General features: G+C 45.2%; 1 protein-coding gene across 3 annotated transcripts in view; it reads left to right on the forward strand.

The window, feature by feature from the left end:
- The window catches only part of kdm8 (lysine (K)-specific demethylase 8), a 37,321-nt gene extending 17,583 nt beyond the window's left edge, over positions 1-19,738 (forward strand). For 2 of the 3 annotated variants that reach the window (XM_072481194.1, XM_072481193.1), the window contains exons 2-9: positions 11,239-11,346; positions 11,451-11,928; positions 13,913-14,085; positions 14,875-15,007; positions 16,001-16,051; positions 17,165-17,314; positions 18,397-18,489; positions 18,832-19,738. In XM_072481194.1, coding sequence (XP_072337295.1) covers positions 11,473-11,928; positions 13,913-14,085; positions 14,875-15,007; positions 16,001-16,051; positions 17,165-17,314; positions 18,397-18,489; positions 18,832-18,996 — 1,221 coding nt within the window. In that variant the 5' untranslated portion in view covers positions 11,239-11,346; positions 11,451-11,472 and the 3' untranslated portion in view covers positions 18,997-19,738. Of the gene's footprint in view, positions 1-11,238; positions 11,929-13,912; positions 14,086-14,874; positions 15,008-16,000; positions 16,052-17,164; positions 17,315-18,396; positions 18,490-18,831 lie in introns of all 3 variants that reach the window. The other variant, XM_072481195.1, reaches the window with a different exon arrangement.

Consider the following 19,738-nt stretch of genomic DNA (forward strand, 5'->3'; position numbering starts at 1 on the left):
TAAGAAGTCTTACAACACCGGGTTAAAGTCCAACAGGTTTGTTTCGATGTCACTAGCTTTCGGAGCGCTGCTCCTTCCTCAGGTGAATGAAGAGGTATGTTCCAGAAACATATAGATATAGACAGATTCAAAGATGCCAGACAATGCCTGGAATACGAGCATTAGCAGGTGATTAAATCTTTACAGATCCAAAGATGGGGTAACCTCAGGTTAAAGAGGTGTGAATTGTGTCAAGCCAGGACAGTTGGTAGGATTTTGCAGGCCAGATGGTGGGGGATGAATGTAATGCGACATGAATCCCAGGTCCCGGTTGAGGCCGCACTCGTGTGCGGAACTTGGCTATAAGTTTCTGCTCGGCGATTCTGCGTTGTCGTGCGTCCTGAAGGCTGCCTTGGAGAACGCTTACCCGGAGATCAGAGGCTGAATGCCCTTGACTGCTGAAGTGTTCCCCGACTGGAAGGGAACATTCCTGCCTGGTGATTGTCGCACGATGTCCGTTCATTCGTTGTCGCAGCGTCTGCATGGTCTCGCCAATGTACCACGCTTCGGGATATCCTTTCCTGCAGCGTATGAGGTAGATAACGTTGGCCGAGTCGCACGAGTATGTACCGCGTACCTGGTGGGTGGTGTTCTCACGTGTAATGGTGGCATCCATGTCGATGATCTGGCACGTCTTGCAGAGATTGCCATGGTTGTTGTGTGGTGTCGTGGTCACTGCTCTGAAGGCTGGGTAGTTTGCTGCAAACAATGGTTTGTTTGAGGTTGCGCGGTTGTTTGAAGGCAAGTAGTGGCGGTGTGGGGATGACCTTGGCAAGATGTTCATCTTCATCGATGACGTGGTGAAGGCTGTGAAGAAGATGTTGTAGTTTCTCCGCTCCGGGAATGTACTGGACGACGAAGGGTATTCTGTCGGTTGTGTCCCATGTTTGTCTTCTGAGGAGGTTGGTGCAGTTTCTTGCTGTGGCGCGTTGGAACTGTCGAGCGCCATATCCCGTTCGTACGAGGGCATCTTTCAACGTCTGTAGATATCTGTTATGCTCCTCCTTGTCTGAGCAGATCCTGTGTATACGGAGAGCTTGTCCATAGGGCCATAGCTTCTTTAATGTGTTTAGGGTGGAAGCTAGAGAAGTGGAGCATCGTGAGGTTATCCGTGGGTTTGCGGTAAAGCGAAGTGCTGAGGTGACCGTCCTTGATGGAGATGGATTAAATATACCCAACAGTGAAACATCCATAACAGTCTGGTATAGATAATGCCTGAGATTCACAACCCTCTGGGTGAAGAAATTTCTCCTCCTATCTGGTCCTAAAAGGCCAGCCTCTTATCCTGAGACTTTACCCCCTAGTTTTAGATCTCCAACTAGGCGAAATAATATAATAATATAATAATCGCTTGTTGTCACAAGTAGGCTTCAATGAAGTTACTGTGAAAAGCTCCTAGTCACCACATTCCGGTGCCTGTTCGGGAAGCTGGTACGGGAATTGAACCTGCGCTGCTGCCTTGTTCCGCATTACAAGCCTACTGTTTAGCCCACTGTGCTAAACCAGCCCCTCAACATCTACCCTGTCAGCCCTCTCAAAATGTAATTTTTTTTCAATGAAATCACCTATCAGTCTCTTAAACTCCAGAGAGTATAGGATCATTCTACTCCGCCTTTCATTATAGGACACCCCTCTTATACCAGGAGCAAATCAGTGATCCTTCGCTGTACTACATCCAATTCAATCAACAAAGAAGAAAGAAATGTACAGCACAGGAACAGGCCCTTCAAGCCCGTGCCGACCATGCTGCCCGACTAAACTACAATCTTCTACACTTCCTGGGTCCGCATCCCTTTATTCACATCCTATTCATGTATTTGTCAAGATGCCCCTTAAATGTCACTATCGTCCCTGCTTCCACCACCTCCTCCGGTAGCGAGTTCCAGGCACCCACTACCCTCTGCGTAAAAAACTTGCCTCGTACATCTACTCTAAACCTTGCCCCTCTCACCTTAAACCTATGCCCCCTAGTAATTGACCCCTCTACCCCGGGGAAAAGCCTCTGACTATCCACTCTGTCTATGCCCCTCATAATTTTGTAGACCTCTATCAGGTCGCCCCTCAACCTCCTTCGTTCCAGTGAGAACAAACCAAGTTTATTCAACCGCTCCTCATAGCTAATGCCCTCCATACCAGGCAACATTCTGGTAAATCTCTTCTGCACCCTCTGTAAAGCCTCCACATCCTTCTGGTAGTGTGGCGACCAGAATTGAACACTATACTCCAAGTGTGGCCTAACTATACAGCTGCAACATAACTTGCCAATTCTTGTACTCAATGCCCCGGCCAATGAAGGCAAGCATGCCGTATGCCTTCTTGCCTACCTTCTCCACCTGTGTTGCCCCTTTCAGTGACCTGTGGACCTGTACTCCTAGATCTCTTTGACTTTCAATACTCTTGAGGGTTCTACCATTCACTGTATATTCCCTACCTGCATTAGACCTTCCAAAATGCATTACCTCACATTTGTCCGGATTAAACTCCATCTGCCATCTCTCCGCCCAAGTCTCCAAACAATCTAAATCCTGCTGTATCCTCTGACAGTCCTCATCGCTATCCGCAATTCCACTAACCTTTGTGTCGTCTGCAAACCTACTAATCAGACCAGTTACATTTTCCTCCAAATCATTTATATATACTACAAAGAGCAAAGGTCCCAGCACTGATCCCTGTGGAACACCACTGGTCACAGCCCTCCAATTAGAAAAGCATCCTTCCATTGCTACTCTCTGCCTTCTATGACCTAGTCAGTTCTGTATCCACCTTGCCAGCTCACCCCTGATCCCGTGTGACTTCACCTTTTGTACTAGTCTACCATGAGGGACCTTGTCAAAGGCCTTACTAAAGTCCATACAGACAACATCCACTGCCCTACCTGCATCAATCATCTTAGTGACCTCCTCGAAAAACTCTATCAAGTTAGTGAGACACGACCTCCCCTTCACAAAACCATGCTGCCTCTCACTAATACGTCCATTTGCTTCCAAATGGGAGTAGATCCTGTCTCGAAGAATTCTCTCCAGTAATTTCCCTACCACTGAAGTAAGGCTCACCGGCCTGTAGTTCCCTGGATTATCCTTGCTATCCTTCTTAAACAGAGGAACAACATTGGCTATTCTCCAGTCCTCCGGGACATCACCTGAAGACAGTGAGGATCCAAAGATTTCTGTCAAGGCCTCAGCAATTTCCTCTCCAGCCTCCTTCAGTATTCTGGGGTAAAACCCATCAGTCCCTGGGGACTTATCTACCTCAATATTTTTTAAGACACCCCACACCGTCTTTTTGGATCTCAATGTGACCTAGGCTATCTACACACCCTTCTCCAGACTCAACATCTACCAATTCCTTCTCTTTGGTGAATACTGATGCAAAGTATTCATTTAGTACCTCGCCCATTTCCTCTGGCTCCACACATAGATTCCCTTGCCTATCCTTCGGTGGGCCAACCCTTTCCCTGGCTACCCTCTTGCTTTTTATGCACGTGTAAAAAGCCTTGGGATTTTCCTTAACCCTATTTGCCAATGGCTTTTCGTGACCCCTTCTCGCCCTCCTGACTCCTTTCTTCAGTTCCTTCCTACTTTCCTTATATTCCACACAGGCTTCGTCTGTTTCCAGCCTTTTAGCCCTGACAAATGCCTCCTTTTTCTTTTTGACGAGGCCTACAATATCTCTCGTTATCCAAGGTTCCCGAAAAATGCCGTATTTATCCTTCTTCCTCACAGGAACATGCCGATGATGAATTCCTTTCAACTGACACTTGAAAGCCTCCCACATGTCAGATGTTGATTTGCCCTCAAACAGCCACCCCCAATCTATGTTCTTCAGTTCCCGCCTAATATTGTTATAATTAGCCTTCCCCCAATTTAGCACATTCATCCTAGGATCACTCGTATCCTTGTCCACCAGCACTTTAAAACTTACTGAATTGTGGTCACTGTTCCCGAAATGCTCCCCTACTGAAACATCTACCACCTGGCCGGGCTCATTCCCCAATACCAGGTCCAGTACTGCCCCTTCCCTAGTTGGACTGTCCACATATTGTTTTAAGAAGCCCTCCTGGATGCTCCTTACAAACTCCGCCCCGTCTAAGCCCCTGGCACTAAGTGAGTCCCAGTCAATATTGGGGAAGTTGAAGTCTCCCATCACCACAACCCTGTTGTTTTTATTCTTTTCCAAAATCTGTCTACCTATCTGCTTGCTCCTCTATCTCCCGCTGTCTGTTGGGAGGCCTGTAGTAAACCCCCAACATTATGACTGCACCCTTCTGATTCCTGATCTCTACCCATATAGCCTCGCTGCCCTCTGAGGTGTCCTCCCGCAGTACAGCTGTGATATTCTCCCTAACCAGTAGCCCAACTTCGCCACCCCTTTTACATCCCCCTCTATCCCGCCTGAAACATCTAAATCCTGGAACGTTTAGCTGCCAATCCTGCCCTTCCCTCAACCAGGTCTCTGTGATGGCAACAACATCATAGTTCCAAGTACTAATCCAAGCTCTAAGTTCATCTGCCTTATCCGTAATACTTCTTGCATTAAAACATATGCACTTCAGGCCACCAGACCCGCTGTGTTCAGCAACTTCTCCCTATCTGCTCTGCCTCAGAGCCCCACTGTCCCTATTCCCTAGTTCTCCCTCAATGCTCTCACCTTCTGACCTATTGCTCCCGTGCCCACCCCCCTGCCATACTAGTTTAAACCCTCCCGTGTGACACTAGCAAACCTCGCGGCCAGGATATTTATACCTCTCCAGTTTAGATGCAACCCGTCCTTATATAGGTCACACCTGCCCCGGAAGAGCTCCCAGTGGTCCAGATAACGGAAACCCTCCCTCCTACACCAGCTGTTTAGCCACGTGTTTAGCTGCTCTATCTTCCTATTTCTAGCCTCACTGGCACGTGGCACAGGGAGTAATCCCGAGATTACAACCCTAGAGGTCCTGTCTTTTAACTTTCTGTCTAGCTCCCTGAACTCCTGCTGCAGGACCGCATGCCCCTTCCTGCCTACGTCGTTAGTACCAATATGTACAACGACCTCTGCCTGTTTGCCCCCCCCCCCCCCCTTCAGGATGCCCTCTACCCGTTCGGAGACATCCTGGACCCTGGCATCAGGGAGGCAACATACCATCCTGGAGTCTCTTTCACGTCCACAGCCTATCTGTGCCCCTGACTATAGAGTCCCCTATTACTATTGCTCTTCTGCGCTTTGACCCTCCCTTCTGAACATCAGAGCCAGCCGTGGTGCCACTGCTCTGGCTGCTGCTTTCCCTTGATAGGCTATCCCCCGGACAGTATCCAAAGGGGTATACCTGTTCGAGAGGGGGACAACCACAGGGGATTCCTGCACTGACTGTCTGCCCTTTCTGGTGGTCACCCATTTCTCTGCCTGCACCTTAGGTATGACCACATTTATATAACATGCTCCTAAGTGCATCCAATTGCTGCTCCAACCGAACCATGCGGTCTGTGAGGAGCTCCAGTTGGGTGCACTTTCTGCAGATGAAGCCACCCGGGACGCTGGAAGCCTCCCGGACCTGCCACATCTCACAGTCAGAGCACTGCACCCCTCTAACTGACATTGCGTCAATTAATTAAAATTAAAAGTTTAAAATTTTCAAAAATATTTTTTAAAATGTTTTTTAAAGTTACTGTTAACTATCTGTTTCCTAGCACTAGATTTCTAATATAAATGCGAAAGCTAAATATAGTACTCTCCGATCTCTGGCTTAGGTACCTCTCTAAATTATAATTATGTTTAATTAGTTACCAATGCTTAATTTTTTTAATTTAGTGTAGATTCTCAACCAGCCACTCAGGTCACAGCTTTTCTGTGATGTCACTTCAGTTTCCCCCCGACACACACAATTTGAAAAAGGTATAAAAGTAAAAATGAGTAAAAATCACTTACTTACCTTCTGAGTGTCTTAGATGTTCTCAGGTTCTCTCCCTGACAGAGACTGCTCCTCCTCCTCCGAATGGCTCCCGAAACGAGGCCGCGATCTTTTAAAATCTCCGCTCTGACTCGCAGCTCCTGCGCTTTTTAAATCTCCCGCGCTTTTTAAATCTCCCGGCTCCCTCTCCTCTCGCGCTGTTTTCAATGTCCCGGCTCTCTTTCCTCCCGCGCTTTTTAAATCTCCCGCGCTTTTTAAATCTCCCGGCTCTCTCTCCTCCCGCGCTTTTTAAATCTCCCGGCTTTCTCTCCACTCGCGCTGTTTTCAATGTCCCGGCTCACTCTCCACTCACGCTGTTTTCAATGTCCTTCGATATTAAGACCAAAAGTGTGCTCAGTACTCAGTACAGAATTCAGAGTCGACGTTGAGGAGCTCGGGGTCACTTTCTCCTCATTAATTTTCATTTTTGCCACCTGTTCCGTCAGGGAACAGGGATGTGTCCAGGGTGGTGTTGGAGGAGTCTGGGACATTGATTAAAAGGTATGATTCAGTTGCTTGACCTACCTGAGAGACAAGCACTCCTAATTTTGGCAATTAACCCCTGATAGTGTGGAGGACCTTGCAGAGTTGACTGGGTTGGGTGTGCCTTTGTTGTGTCCAGTGTCTTAAGTCAATGGTGGATCGTCCAGTTTTATTCTTATTAGAACTAACGTGGTGGTTTGATACAGCTGATTAGCTTGCTAGGACATTTCAGAGAGCAGTTAAGAGTCAGTTGCATTGTTGTGGGTCTGGAGGCACACATAGGTCAGATTGGCTTGGCATGCTATATTACTTTCCCTAAGAGATAGATATGTTTTTGTGACAATCTGGTATTTTCATGGTCACATGGCTGATACTAACTTTTTATGCTGGAGTTAAAATTCCGTAGCTGCTATGAACTGGATCATTTGTCATGGTTGTTACATTAGTTCAGAGGATGGGTCTACTGTGCAGACCAGAAGTAGCCCTGGTTCAATTCCTGCTCTGTACTAAGTTTGCTTACCCCAATCTGAGTGTACCTATTTCCCTTCGAACATCTGGGTCGGGCAGAGAGGAAATCCGTGAAGCCTATTCCTTCAGATCAGATCAGATCAGAATCCTGCTTGAAAGTGCAATTTGTAGATGTCAGGTTCGGACAGAATTGGACCCAGCTGTGATTTCCCCCACCTCCACAGTTGAATTGCTATTGAGTTTTTCGCCTCTAAGAGGAAAAGAATAAAAGTTTCAGACATCCCTAGAATCAGTAAGTTCCTTCATTAAATGCTAGAAGAGGACAAGGAAACAAAATAAGATCCTGAGTGGGAAGTGTACTATGACATGGTTTTGTTTTTCACAAAGTGGCTTAACTCTGACCCTTCTGGCATAGTGACCCTAGCACCCCTGAGCGACAAAAAACATCAAGGATTCAAAGAGTAGGGTACAGTCCCAACTTCTGACCAATACACCAACCACACTGTTCATTTTGGCTCAGTACTTCTTTAAATATCTTTCTCTTTCTTGACATCCTGAATGTTTAATTTTAACAAAGTGTCATTTAACGATTGCAAACTTGAGCATGTTGCAAGTTTCAGAATAAATGAAGCCCTCAAATGAGAGAAGGTCAAACGTATTAGAATAAACCAGGAACATACGGATAAGAACATCTGTTTATACTATATTGCAATTGGAAGTGTCATACAACGTAGACAAACAAATATAGAGATTAACAATCCACTCACAAAAAGGAATATATATAACAAGTTCCCAGTTCACTTGACAGGCCAGTTTTCAGTTATTTATTTGGTGATTTTCCTTGCCAGTTATGTGCCAGTTCTCTAGCAGCCCTATGTCAGCTAGAAAGCATAAAATTAGGTTTTCTGTGACCGTGATGCAACTAAATTCCCGTCTTCACCAGCCCCATCCCCAGACTCGAAAGAACACCTCCAAAGTCACCATTGCGGCTTCATTCGGCTCTGGCTTAGTTGGTAGCACTCTCGTCTCAGAGCATATCTATCTAGGCTAACTCTCCAGTGCAATACGAAGGGAGAGTTGCACTGTCAGCAATGCAGTCTTTCAAAGTTAAATAGTGCCTCAATTTCCCTCAAGTGGATGTAAACATGACACTGTTTTGAAGAGGAGTTGGAGAGTTCTCCCTGGTGTTCTGGCCAATATTTATCACTCAATCAACATTACAAAAACAGATTATCTGATCATTATCACATTGTTGTTTGTGGGAGCATACATGCAAACTGGCTGCAGTGCTTCCTACATTATAATACTGACAGAAGCACTGCATCGGCTGTAAAATGCTTTAAAACATCCTGAGATGGTGAAGGGCACTACATAAATGCAAGCCTGTTCTTTTTCCATTTCCCACATCAGCCGTGCTTGTAAAAAGGTACGGTAAAGACGCCATAGTCCCAGATTACCATGGGCTGTCTTCCCCTTTGAGGAGGAAGAGCTGACTGGTGGTGATTTAATTTAACCTAAGGATCACCGTGCACAGGGTTGGGGGCGGGGGGGGGGGGGGGGGGGGGTGGGGTGCGCGCCTTCCTGAATAACCTCAGCCAGTATGGGAATTGAATCTGCACTGCTGGCCTTGCTCTGGCATGAACCAGTTGTCTAGCCAACTGAGCTAAACCGTCCCCAATGTGCTGTGCTTGTACCCCCCCCCCCCCCCGCAGTCGATTGCAGGGTTGTGCTGAATTGGCAGCAGGTGTATTTTGTTAATTCAGACACTCTCGGAGATGAGTTGAGACAGGCCCTAACTAACTTTCACACCGTCCTAGTATAATTAGAAGACTACCTGTCGATGCTAGCACAGTGTCTCCATGTGTGGGGCTGTGCAAAGAGAGAGACCTGTTCCCTAGCTGCACATTATTACCCTTGTAATCATTCCATTAACTTTTCAGAATCCAGTTTTATGATGTGTAGTTAGGTAATATGTTGCTTAATAGAGGGAATTTGCTGAATTGCTTCATGATCCTAATTGCTGTAAAGGGAGCAGATTCCTGTTACTGCTGTGCTTTACTGTGTTGTTAATAGCCACAGAAAATGGGAGGGTACTATCTCTATATCACACTGGGAGGACCACCCATCTCTCATCTCTTGCCCTGACTGCTTTTTGGTGAAATCAGAATTTCAAGTGATGCCTTGCTCTTTTCTAAAGTGCATAAGCATTGCTGAGCACAAAAATCAAAATTGCTGCTCTCATGCAGTACTGAGGGAGTATTGAAATGTCAGAGTTGCCGTCTTTTGTACATTTTTGTTTGTTCATCCGTAGGATGTGATCATCATGTTTGTTGCCCATTCCTAATTGCCCTTAAGAAGTTGGTGATGAGCTGCTTTCTTCAACCACTGCAGTCCATATGGTGTAGGTACATCCACAGTGCTATTAAGGAGAGATTTCCAAGAGTTTGACTGCGAAGGAATGATGATATATTTCCAAGTCTGGATGCTGTGTGACTAGGAGGACCATTTGCAAGACAGTAGTGTTCCCATTCACCTGCTGCGTTTTTTCTTACAGATGGTGGAGGTTGTGGCTTTGGAAGGTGCTTTCTGTGCAGCTTTGACTGATTTCTGTAGTACATTTCGTATATGATACACATTGCAGTTAATGTGCGCTAGTAGTGGGAGGCAGTTAATATTTAAGCTGGTGGATGGGTGCTGATCAAGCGGACTGCTTTGTCCTGGATGGAATTGAGCTTCTTGAGAACTGCATTAATCCAGGCAAGTGGAGAGTATTCCGCCTCACTGCTGACTTGTATTTGGTAAATGGTGGACAGGCTTTGGGAGTGAGTTACTTGCCACAGAAATCCCAGATTCTGATCTGCTCTTGGAGCCACAGTATTTATATGGCTGATCCGCATAAGTTTCTGTCAAAAGTGAGTCACAGAATGTTGGTTGATGGTGGGGGATTCAGTGATGGTAATGCCATTGATTGTCAAGTAGTGATGGTTAGATCTTATCCTGGTGGAGATGGTTATTGCCTATCATTTACATGCCACTTCTTATCACCCCAAGACTAAATTCAATTTTGTTAAAGCTACTTGGTGCTCACTAAGTTGCTGTCTTGATGTCAAACAAAGTCGCTCTCATCTCACCTCTGGTATACGAGTTGTAACAGTGACTACCCTTCAAAAATACTTGAGGCTCTCAAGTGCTGCATAAATGCAAATCCTCTGCTACTATCCTGCCTCAAGAACTGAAAGATAGTGATCAGCATCAAGGGAAGCCCTGGCCCGTGCTTCATTTGTCCCTCAAACCCAGAGTAAATAATGCAACAGCATCCCTACCATCAGCCTTCCCACCATTAGCTAGTGCAGCGAACATGGGATATCTCTTCTCTGTGTGGCTCAGTTGTTTGCAGGTTGGCGCATCTACCAGCTGAAGGAGCTGTAACTTCTGTTATTTCAGCTTGCTGGAATTAATAATTATCCTTTTAAACAGCATAAGTGGACAGAGGATGAGACAGGAACTCAGCTGTAAAATGCATCCTCTTAAAATCCTCCTCTGAGTCATTTGGTATGTCGCATTGCAGGAGATAGTTCAAATACATGCCCTTCTAACAGGCTGATATACAATGTAATCAAATTAGTTTTGAATGTCCATCAACTGAATTGGTGCAGATTGGCATGTCAGCAATATTATTGCTGTCACCAGTGGGTCACAGCTTGCAGGTCAATCTCTATCCATTAGAGAGAAATCAACGTGCTCCTACTCTCAACTCTGAAAGCAGCTGCCAACCTCAGCATGTTAGCGCAGAGAGAGGGGAAAACTGGCTGTAACCTGAGAAAAGGAGCTAGCAAAAAGAGATTTTAAAAAACGAGACGGGTAGAAAGGGGTTATTCCTGTTCCTCGATCCTAGTTTCTCCTCCGAAAACCGAGCATGTTGCAATCCCAACAAAGAAATCTCTGGTTTGAAATATTGATAGCTAACTGAGTAACATTGAATGTTGTAAAGGACGGCTCTTTACAACACATGATAGCAACAATTAATCCTCGTGTATTAATAATTAATGTGAGGATGCATCAAAGGATGAACAAATGTTTTAGCAAAAGATACTCTGAAGAAAGACCATGTGGAAAAGGTACCATGTCTCAGACTGTGGAACACCAGCAAAAGTGTCTCCAGGAGAAATTAAAATGTCACAACTTGAGAAGAGAGTACGGGTAATTCCAGTTTTGTTTGAATCTTGTGAATAATTTCTCTATAGCTTCCATAACTCATGATTCATTGTATTCTGAGCATTTTATCAAAACAGTAATTGCAAAATTTGTTCTGGTTTGTTTAGGATCATATCTGCAGTGAATATTTAGTGAGCCTGTGAAGATCAGGACAAGTCGCCCACAAGGACTGAACTCATCATAGTTACTGAATATGACAAAACCTTTCCCCAAGTGTGAGTCGCTGAAACAATTGGATAATTTATTTATTGTTTTAAACTCCTGAAATGTATTTCTCCTAATATGACAACATAGGACTATTTTCTTACTGAATTTACAGATTAAGAGAAACTCATTAACAGATGCCTTGTCTTTGGGATGAGGTACTGGCAGTTTTACCACCCAGGTTAGAAGATTTAAGATTGGAGTTCAACAAAACGGTGGATAAGAGCCTTGTTTTCTTATTAAGACAAACAGTGGAGTTACTGTATGAAGATCGGGACATAGCCAAGTGTCTGCAGCTCAGTCAGACGATTATAGACTTCTCCTGGGAAAAGCTCAACATTGGAACTTGGAGGGAGGTGGACAAGGAGTGGAGACGAGTCTATTCTTATGGCTGTCTTTTTAAAGCTGCCTGTTTGTGCAAGGAGGAGACAGCTGTTAGAGAGGCGATTAAAACGTGTGACATGGGATTGTTGATGGGTGCGACCATATTGGACAACATTCTCATCAGGCTAGTGAACATTCTTCAGCATCACAAAACCACTGGGAAGAGGCCTTTAGAAGATGCTGCATCCCATCAGGAATCGAGCAGGAAGGTACTGTTACTTTTCGACCAGATTTCTGTCTGTTTTGTCATTATTTTTTTAAATGTAGACAATAAGCCAACAATTTGATCAAATAAAATGAGCAAAATACTGTTTGACGCCACGAGTTGGTAGCACCGAAAGAGTTGAACCCGGTACCTGATTGCCAGTCGGGAGGCAGGCCGCGTACCCGCTGTCAGACCCCGTCAGAAAAACTCAGCAAGTTTTTTGACCCTTCATCAGAACCAAAAGAGGGAAAATGTGTTGGATATGACATTGTAGCTGTACAATTTGGTCAGTTTTTCTCCTCACTTCAATCCTACAGGGATGGGATCCGGAATTGGTGATGTGTTGGGATAAGAGTAGACTAATGGGAGACGAGGCTGCTGTGTATGGTGATCATAAGGGAAATGAGCTTGGGATAATTTCAAACCAGTTTCTCACAACACAAATCTAAGAAACAATTGCCCATAATTCAATACTAATTGGCTATAAAGCGATGAGAGAAGTGAAATGATGGGTGGTATGGGAAATGGAAATGTGAAACTGCCGAGTCGCAGCATTAGTTATCAACAATCCCGCACCTAAAAATTAATTTACTTTGCTTCATGATGTTTGCTATCTCTAGACCACATAGTGACATGTATTATTGTCCAGTGTAATCAGAGCACAATGGGGATGTGGGTGGGGGATGTGGAATAATTGCAAGTTCACACATAGACACAAGTATACAATAAGGGGTTAGGAAAGAGGGGTTTTATAGAACATAGAACAGTAAAGCACAGAACAGGCCCTTTGGCCCTCGATGTTGTGCCGAGCATTGTCCGAAACCAAGATCAAGCTATCCCACTCCCTGTCATTCTGGTGTTGCTCCATGTGCCGATCCAATAACCGCTGAAAGTTCCTAAAGTGTCCGACTCCACTATCACAGCAGGCAGTCCATTCCACACCCTAACTACTCTCTGAGTAAAGAACCTACCTCGGACATCCCTCCTATATCTCCCACCCTGAACCTTATAGTTATGCCCCCTTGTAACAGCTACATCCACCCGAGGAAATAGTCTCTGAACGTCCACTCTATCTATCCCCCTCATCATCTTATAAACCTCTATTAAGTCGTCTCTCATCCTCCTCCGCTCCAAAGAGAAAAGCCCTAGCTCCCTCAACCTTTCCTCATAAGACCTATCCTGCAAACCGGGCAGCATCCTGGTAAATCTCCTTTGCACCCTTTCCAATGCCTCCACATCCTTCCTATAGTGAGGTGACCAGAACTGCACACAATACTCCAACAATTAATAATTTAACAATAAAAATAACAACAGAAATTGTGAGTGTGAGCTACTGGAGGCAGCAATATGGCCGGGGCGGGGGGTCACTGTTCAAAAATAAGGGGTCGCCCATTTAAGGTGAGGAGAAACTTTTTCTCTGAGGGTCGTGAGTCTTTGGTAATGTCTTCCTCAAGTTTGGTGGAGGCAGAGTCTTTAACTAATTGATCAAGATTCATAGTTATGATTGGCCAGAAAGTCAATTATTGTTGCATCATTTGATGACTTAACATGATAGAATTTTTTGTTATTTTTTATTTCTTTTCCAATTAAGGGGCAATTTAGCATGGCCCATCCACCTACCCTGCACATCTTTGGGTTGTGGGGGTGAGACCCACGCAGACATGGGGAGAATGTGCAAACTCCACACGGACAGTGACCCGGGGTCGAACCCAGGTCCTTGGCGTCGTGAGGCAGCAGTGCTAACCACTACGCCACCGAGCCGCCCTGCATGATAGAATTTGATGAACTTTGACCTTTATCCATCCAGTGATTCCTGTGATCCTATGAGAGGGAAAAACTGAAGGATGGAGAAGTCTGGCCGTGGCCAGTCACTTGGTGCATTCCTGATGAATTACAGGCAATTCGGCAGAAATCAAAACATGGAATTAACAGTAACTGTTGACAGGTTGCAAACTCGTTGAAAAATGTAATTGATTTTGTATTTCCAGAAGCCAAGTGCTGTTCTTCCTTCGACACAAGAAATCAGACCTGGAATGGCAGTTCCAAGAGTCCGATGCCCTTCACTGGAACATTTCAGAGCCCAGTACCTTGCTCCACAGAAGCCTGTCATACTAGAGGGCATTGTTGATCATTGGCCTGCTGTGAGGGATTGCAAATGGAGGTAGGTACCAGCTTGCCAATCGAGAATTTCAATGTACTAAAAATTGGATAAACTGTCAGCAAGCTCCATCCTTCATGTTAAATCAAATGAGTAAACTGGGATGCTATTGCAATGATACAGTACTAATTCTGTACCAGTGTTAAGATGTAAAGGACATTTGTTAGGAAGCTGTGTGCAGTGCATCTCTGCAAGCTTTTCTGGGTAGGAGTTTGATTAATGAGCAATAATTACCCTATCTGCAGTAACCTTCCAACGTAATGATGCCATGCATCATGGTAACAACAACCCAGTCATTTTTCTTCTGTTAATAATATCCAGGCCCCCTAAATTCAAGCAAAGCAGCAGGTGCAGTGAGACAATCACTGCTGCCCTTGTACTGTGATGGGAGAACACGGAAGGTGGAACAGAGACTAGGTGGTGTATTGGGTTAAACAGTAATTTTTCCCTTTGGGACGTGGCTTCCGGATCAGGTTGATGGAATGAAAGTGCCTACTTAACTTGGGGGTGGGGAGAGTGGCTGTGCGTGTGTGTTTGTGTGTGCACATGTGTAGCACCGCTACCTCTCTGTTGGATAGAGTAGTCCGTTCTCCATTGCTGGACTGATAAAAAAGTGTAGAGAGAGCTTTACTTTATCTAACTTGTGCTGTACCTATCCTGGGAGTACTGATTCATGTTAACAGAAAATAAGTATTCCCAGCATTGAAGTTCTTCATTTTATTAGGTGATTTCTATTTTGTCCAAAATATGTGCTCCTGAGTTTTATTGAGAAATTGACTGTGTTCTTCACAGTGTGGATTACATCCGGAACATCGCAGGCTGTCGCACTGTGCCGGTAGAGCTGGGCTCTCGTTACACAGATGAGCAATGGTCCCAGACCCTGATGACTGTGGATGAATTCATTGAAAAGTATATTTTGGTCCAGGTTAGTCTCCTGATATCAACACTCGGTTCCCACCCAATAATTTTCAAAGTCAATTACATGTATTCATGCTATTTGCAGTTACCACTCACATAATACTTTTCTGAACTTGGGGAATATTGGCTCAACTAATGAGCTCTGTGTGCAGAATTTGTAGATTTTTAAAAATGAGTTATTGGTGGAAAAGCTTCAGAGTGTGGATTCCTCATACTGCCAGGCCACTTTTTTTAAACTGGAATTATCATAACACTTGATCTAGCCTATGCTTTTGTTATCTCAAGGCTTAACCACTTTTCCTCCAGAAATCTCCTCCAGCCTTCCATCCCCCCCACCCATATAAGTCCCTCTCTGCTGCCCACTCATTACATATTCATGGTTATACCCTGATCTCTTGAATTTTCACCCTGTAACCTTCTGGCTCAGCACCTTGCTTTGCAGAGCTTCCTGAACTCAAGCTCCCCATTGATGGTCTTGGCTCTGCTTCCCTAACATCTTTCACGTTTGCCCTTCACCTCTCCTCCTCAGCTGCCATCTGCTCCAATGTGCCATTCTGTCTTGAAGAGCACTGTAGTGCAAATGCAGAATGTTTTCTTAACCGTATAAACCCCAGCCTTGCACAAAGGCCAATGGGATTCTTCTGCAGCTCTCAGTGAGCAAGGGATTCTAACTTACCAAGGGTCTTGAGAGTATTTTTTGGAACCAGTTCTACGTAAATGGGGATCATCTGCAAACACATTCTGAGCTGTCAGGCACTTTACATTTTCTGTCTGCACCAAAACTGCAAACTCTGCAGACACAATCATCAAAGCATCACCATTTATGTAGAACATAAATGATGTTTAGCCAAGGGTATTAGTGCGTATTCTGGAACTTGTTCTACATAAATGGGGATTTCAGTCACTGAGTAGGTGTGGAGCTGGGGGAATGTGTGGTCCATCCTGTGTTGCATGCCCATTCTGTAATATGCATTTTATATTTGCTGTTTTAACCCTACAGGAGGAGCAGAACCCCATTGGATATCTAGCTCAGCATCAACTATTTGAGCAGGTGAGGCACTTTCTCTGCCTTTCCACATCATGGAATGAGACTGACACAGTGATTGGGCACCGTTACCAGTCATATTTTCTTATCTTTGTGTCTGTTCCTTTGTATTATTATAACAGTTCCTTCCACGCTTTCCCCCGATTGCTTTCTAATTACAGAATGTAATTCTTTGGGCACCAGCAGCCTCAAGTCAATTCACCCACAGTCTGTGTAAGTCTAGATAGTGAGGTTGCCAGACTATTTGACCACTCAAACCATCAGACTGAACCTGAAACTGTTCATACCCAAACATCAGTACTGGGAATTTCTGACATGGTCTCACACTGAGGGTCGTACCTGCCTTGGCAGCACGATCAGGCTCTGGGTTGTACCTACCCTGTCAGTGTGACCAGACTCTGGGTTGTAACTGTCCTCTCAGTGTGATCAGACTCTGGGTGTACCTGTCCTGTCAGTGAGATCAGACTCTGGGAGTACCTGTCCTGTCAGTGTGATCAGACTCTGGGAGTACCTGTCCTGTCAGTGTGATCAGACTCTGGGTGTACGTGTCCTGTCAGTGTGATCAGACTCTGCGTGTACCTGTCCTGTCAGTGTGACCAGACTCTGGGTGTACCTGTCCTGTCAGTGTGATCAGACTCTGGGTGTACCTGTCCTGTCAGTGTGATCAGACTCTGCGTGTACCTGTCCTGTCAGTGTGATCAGAATCTGCGTGTACCTTGTCCTGTCAGTGTGACCAGACTCTGGGGTGTACCTGTCCTGTCAGTGTGATCAGAATCTGCGTGTACCTGTCCTGTCAGTGTGACCAGACTCTGGGAGTACCTGTCCTGTCAGTGTGATCAGACTCTGGGTTGTACCTGTCCTGTCTGTGTGATCAGACTCTGGGTTGTAACTGTCCTCTGTGTGATCAGACTCTGGGTGTACCTGTCCTGTCCGTGTGATCAGACTCTGGGAGTACCTGTCCTGTCAGTGTGATCAGACTCTGGGTGTACCTGTCCTGTCAGTGTGATCAGACTCTGCGTGTACCTGTCCTGTCAGTGTGATCAGACTCTGGGTTGTACCTACCCTGTCTGTGTGATCAGACTCTGTCTTTTGAGTTGATTTAGTTTTTCTTTCCCACAGATCCCAGAGTTGCAGAGGGATATTGATATACCAGATTACTGTTGTCTAGGAGCTGGAAATGAAGATGAAATCACTATAAATGCCTGGTTTGGACCAAAGGGAACAGTTTCTCCCTTACACCAGGACCCACAGCACAACTTCCTGACACAGGTTAGTAAGGAACAAATCAGCAGATACTGCAAATGCACAGCAGCATTGTAAAGGCAGGTTATGGTGAGCAATCTCAGCTAATGGCCTGGTTATGGTCAGTTGATAGCTGGGGGCAGTTGATAGAATGAGATGGAGAGAAGCTGAGGTTAGGTATTAAGGAAATCATTTTAAATTAATTTATGACCGCAGAGAGAGGAACAGATTGTGGGAAAAAGGAATGGGATTGGTATCGGATTTGTTTTCATACAGTGGTCAGCTGGATGGGAATCTTAGCTGGATTGTGCAAATAAAACCCCAGAATCATTTAACAGAATGGCTGATCTAGGAGAAGCATGAAGGCTGGTCTATCCTGTGCCTATATAGTGAAGTATTCATTAAGTGACGCTATGCTAAGGATTTAAAAGTCTGTATACTGGAGACAGAAGTGAAGTGTGAGGGCGGTGTGGAGTTCCTCAGCATAAAGTTGTACAGTCTGCACTGTGTCATTACTGACTCACTACTTCCATTTGAAGCAGATGATTTACTGGGCACCAGGCTTCCTCTAGGCGGCGGTTCCATTCCACACTGCTGCAGGCCTGATATTCTCCAGAAGTGACTGTGGTTTGTTTAGTTTTCTGCGGACACAAGCCTACTCCTCTCTGCCTGTCATGTGAGGCTGCCTTGAATCTCAATGTCCAGTCAAATCTTGCCAATTGAAGGGAGCTGTGAATTGCGAGCACTGCCATTCAGTATATCACAAGGAAGGATGCCCTCTTAAGAGAACTGTAGGTTTCAGTAAAACATTAATCAGGGTCTGGGGCAGGCATGTTTTATGATGACGAAGAATTTGTTCGAATGATGTTGAATGTGTCTCCAATTGGAGATTGCAAAGCAGGGGAAAGGTTTATTTTATTGCTGGAAATTCTTTCCACACACCAACACGTTTTCTGCCTGAATTTACACAGGAAGATTTTTGTTACTTTTGTTAGATCTGAGGGGCAGCCTCTGACTCCAACAAGAGATGGGGCAGAGCAGGTAAAACAGTCTGCTGGAAAATTGCCTTTATCTGTGTGAGAAAATTGAAACCATTTTCTCTCTGGCAGGTTGTGGGACAGAAATATATCCGCCTGTACTCCCCAGAACAAACTGCAAAGCTGCATCCTCATTCGACACAGCTACTGCACAACACCAGTCAGGTAGGAAAGCAGCTTTGAGTCGGGCGGGATTGGGTTTCTGCAAAGAAATGGGCTGAGGTGGGCAGAGAGGACTAATACCATTGGGCTAGACGCAAACGTGGTGTTGGGAGTAGATATGGGGTCAGACATTCACAGCGTTGCAGAGGTTGCAAAATGTCTGGTTGGGCCTCAGACTGTCACCAGGGAGTGGGTAATTAGACAGTGACCAATCTTTCACTCTCCCTATGCTAACCCATTTGTGAAAATTGGTTGATGCTATTAACTGAGTGTGTGTTCTTCTGACAAGGTTGGGCTGATTGTCTGATCCCCGCTCCATGTTACCAATATTTCTGTTGTTTTCAGGTGGATGTGGAGAACCCGGATTTGGTAAATTTTCCAGAATTTCAATTGGCTGATTTCCAGGAATGTACACTGAGGCCAGGAGACGTCCTGTTTATCCCGGTGAAGTACTGGCATTATGTGAGGTCGTTGGACATCAGCTTTTCTGTCAGTTTTTGGTGGTCTTGACCATTTTTATCTGGAATGGATCGAATGTGGGACATTGAGTTGTGGACAATTTCTCAATCCTGGAGCTAAATGTGGCAGCAGAGAATTCCAGCAGCCACCCCGAGAGGACAAGTGAGAGACTGAGAGAGAGCGAGGAAAGGAGGAATGGGGACATCGAGAAACATAGAGGGAAAACAAGAGGAAATAACATTGAGAGAGAGGGAGTCAGACTGAGTGGTGGGGCGTGGAGAGAGAGAGAGAGAGAGAACAGGACTGAAAGATTGAGCAGAGAGGGAAGAAAAAAGGTGAGCAGTTCAGAAGAGGGGACAGGTGAAGAAATGGAATAAGAGAATGTTTCGCATCATGGTCCAGGTTTTGAGCATTTGTCTGCTGTTGATCAAAAAGTGAAATTTTTAATGCAGCTACTGACCCTCCCCCAGATTAAACCACATCTCTTCTGGACCAAATCACAAATGAGTGCAGCTCATTTGATCTGCTCTGGGATGTGAGGGCCAAAGATCAGAAGAGATTCTCCCAGGACTAACAGCAAATCTTTCTTCAGTCACGCCTCCAAGCAGCTGCTAGAGAGTCCAGCGCATGCAAGATGCTGCAAAATCTTCTCTCAGAAGAGCGAAAGGAGAATGTAATATTCTTACGGGGAGAGGAAAGGTATTTAAATGCAGAGAGCTTCCCTGGCGCCCTCCATTGGAAGTATGTAAAACTGGGAGATGATTCTGTCCAATAAAGTGCTTCTTGTTTGGTT

Source organism: Scyliorhinus torazame, chromosome 17 (genome assembly GCF_047496885.1).
Source record: "Scyliorhinus torazame isolate Kashiwa2021f chromosome 17, sScyTor2.1, whole genome shotgun sequence".
Lineage (NCBI taxonomy): Eukaryota > Metazoa > Chordata > Chondrichthyes > Carcharhiniformes > Scyliorhinidae > Scyliorhinus > Scyliorhinus torazame.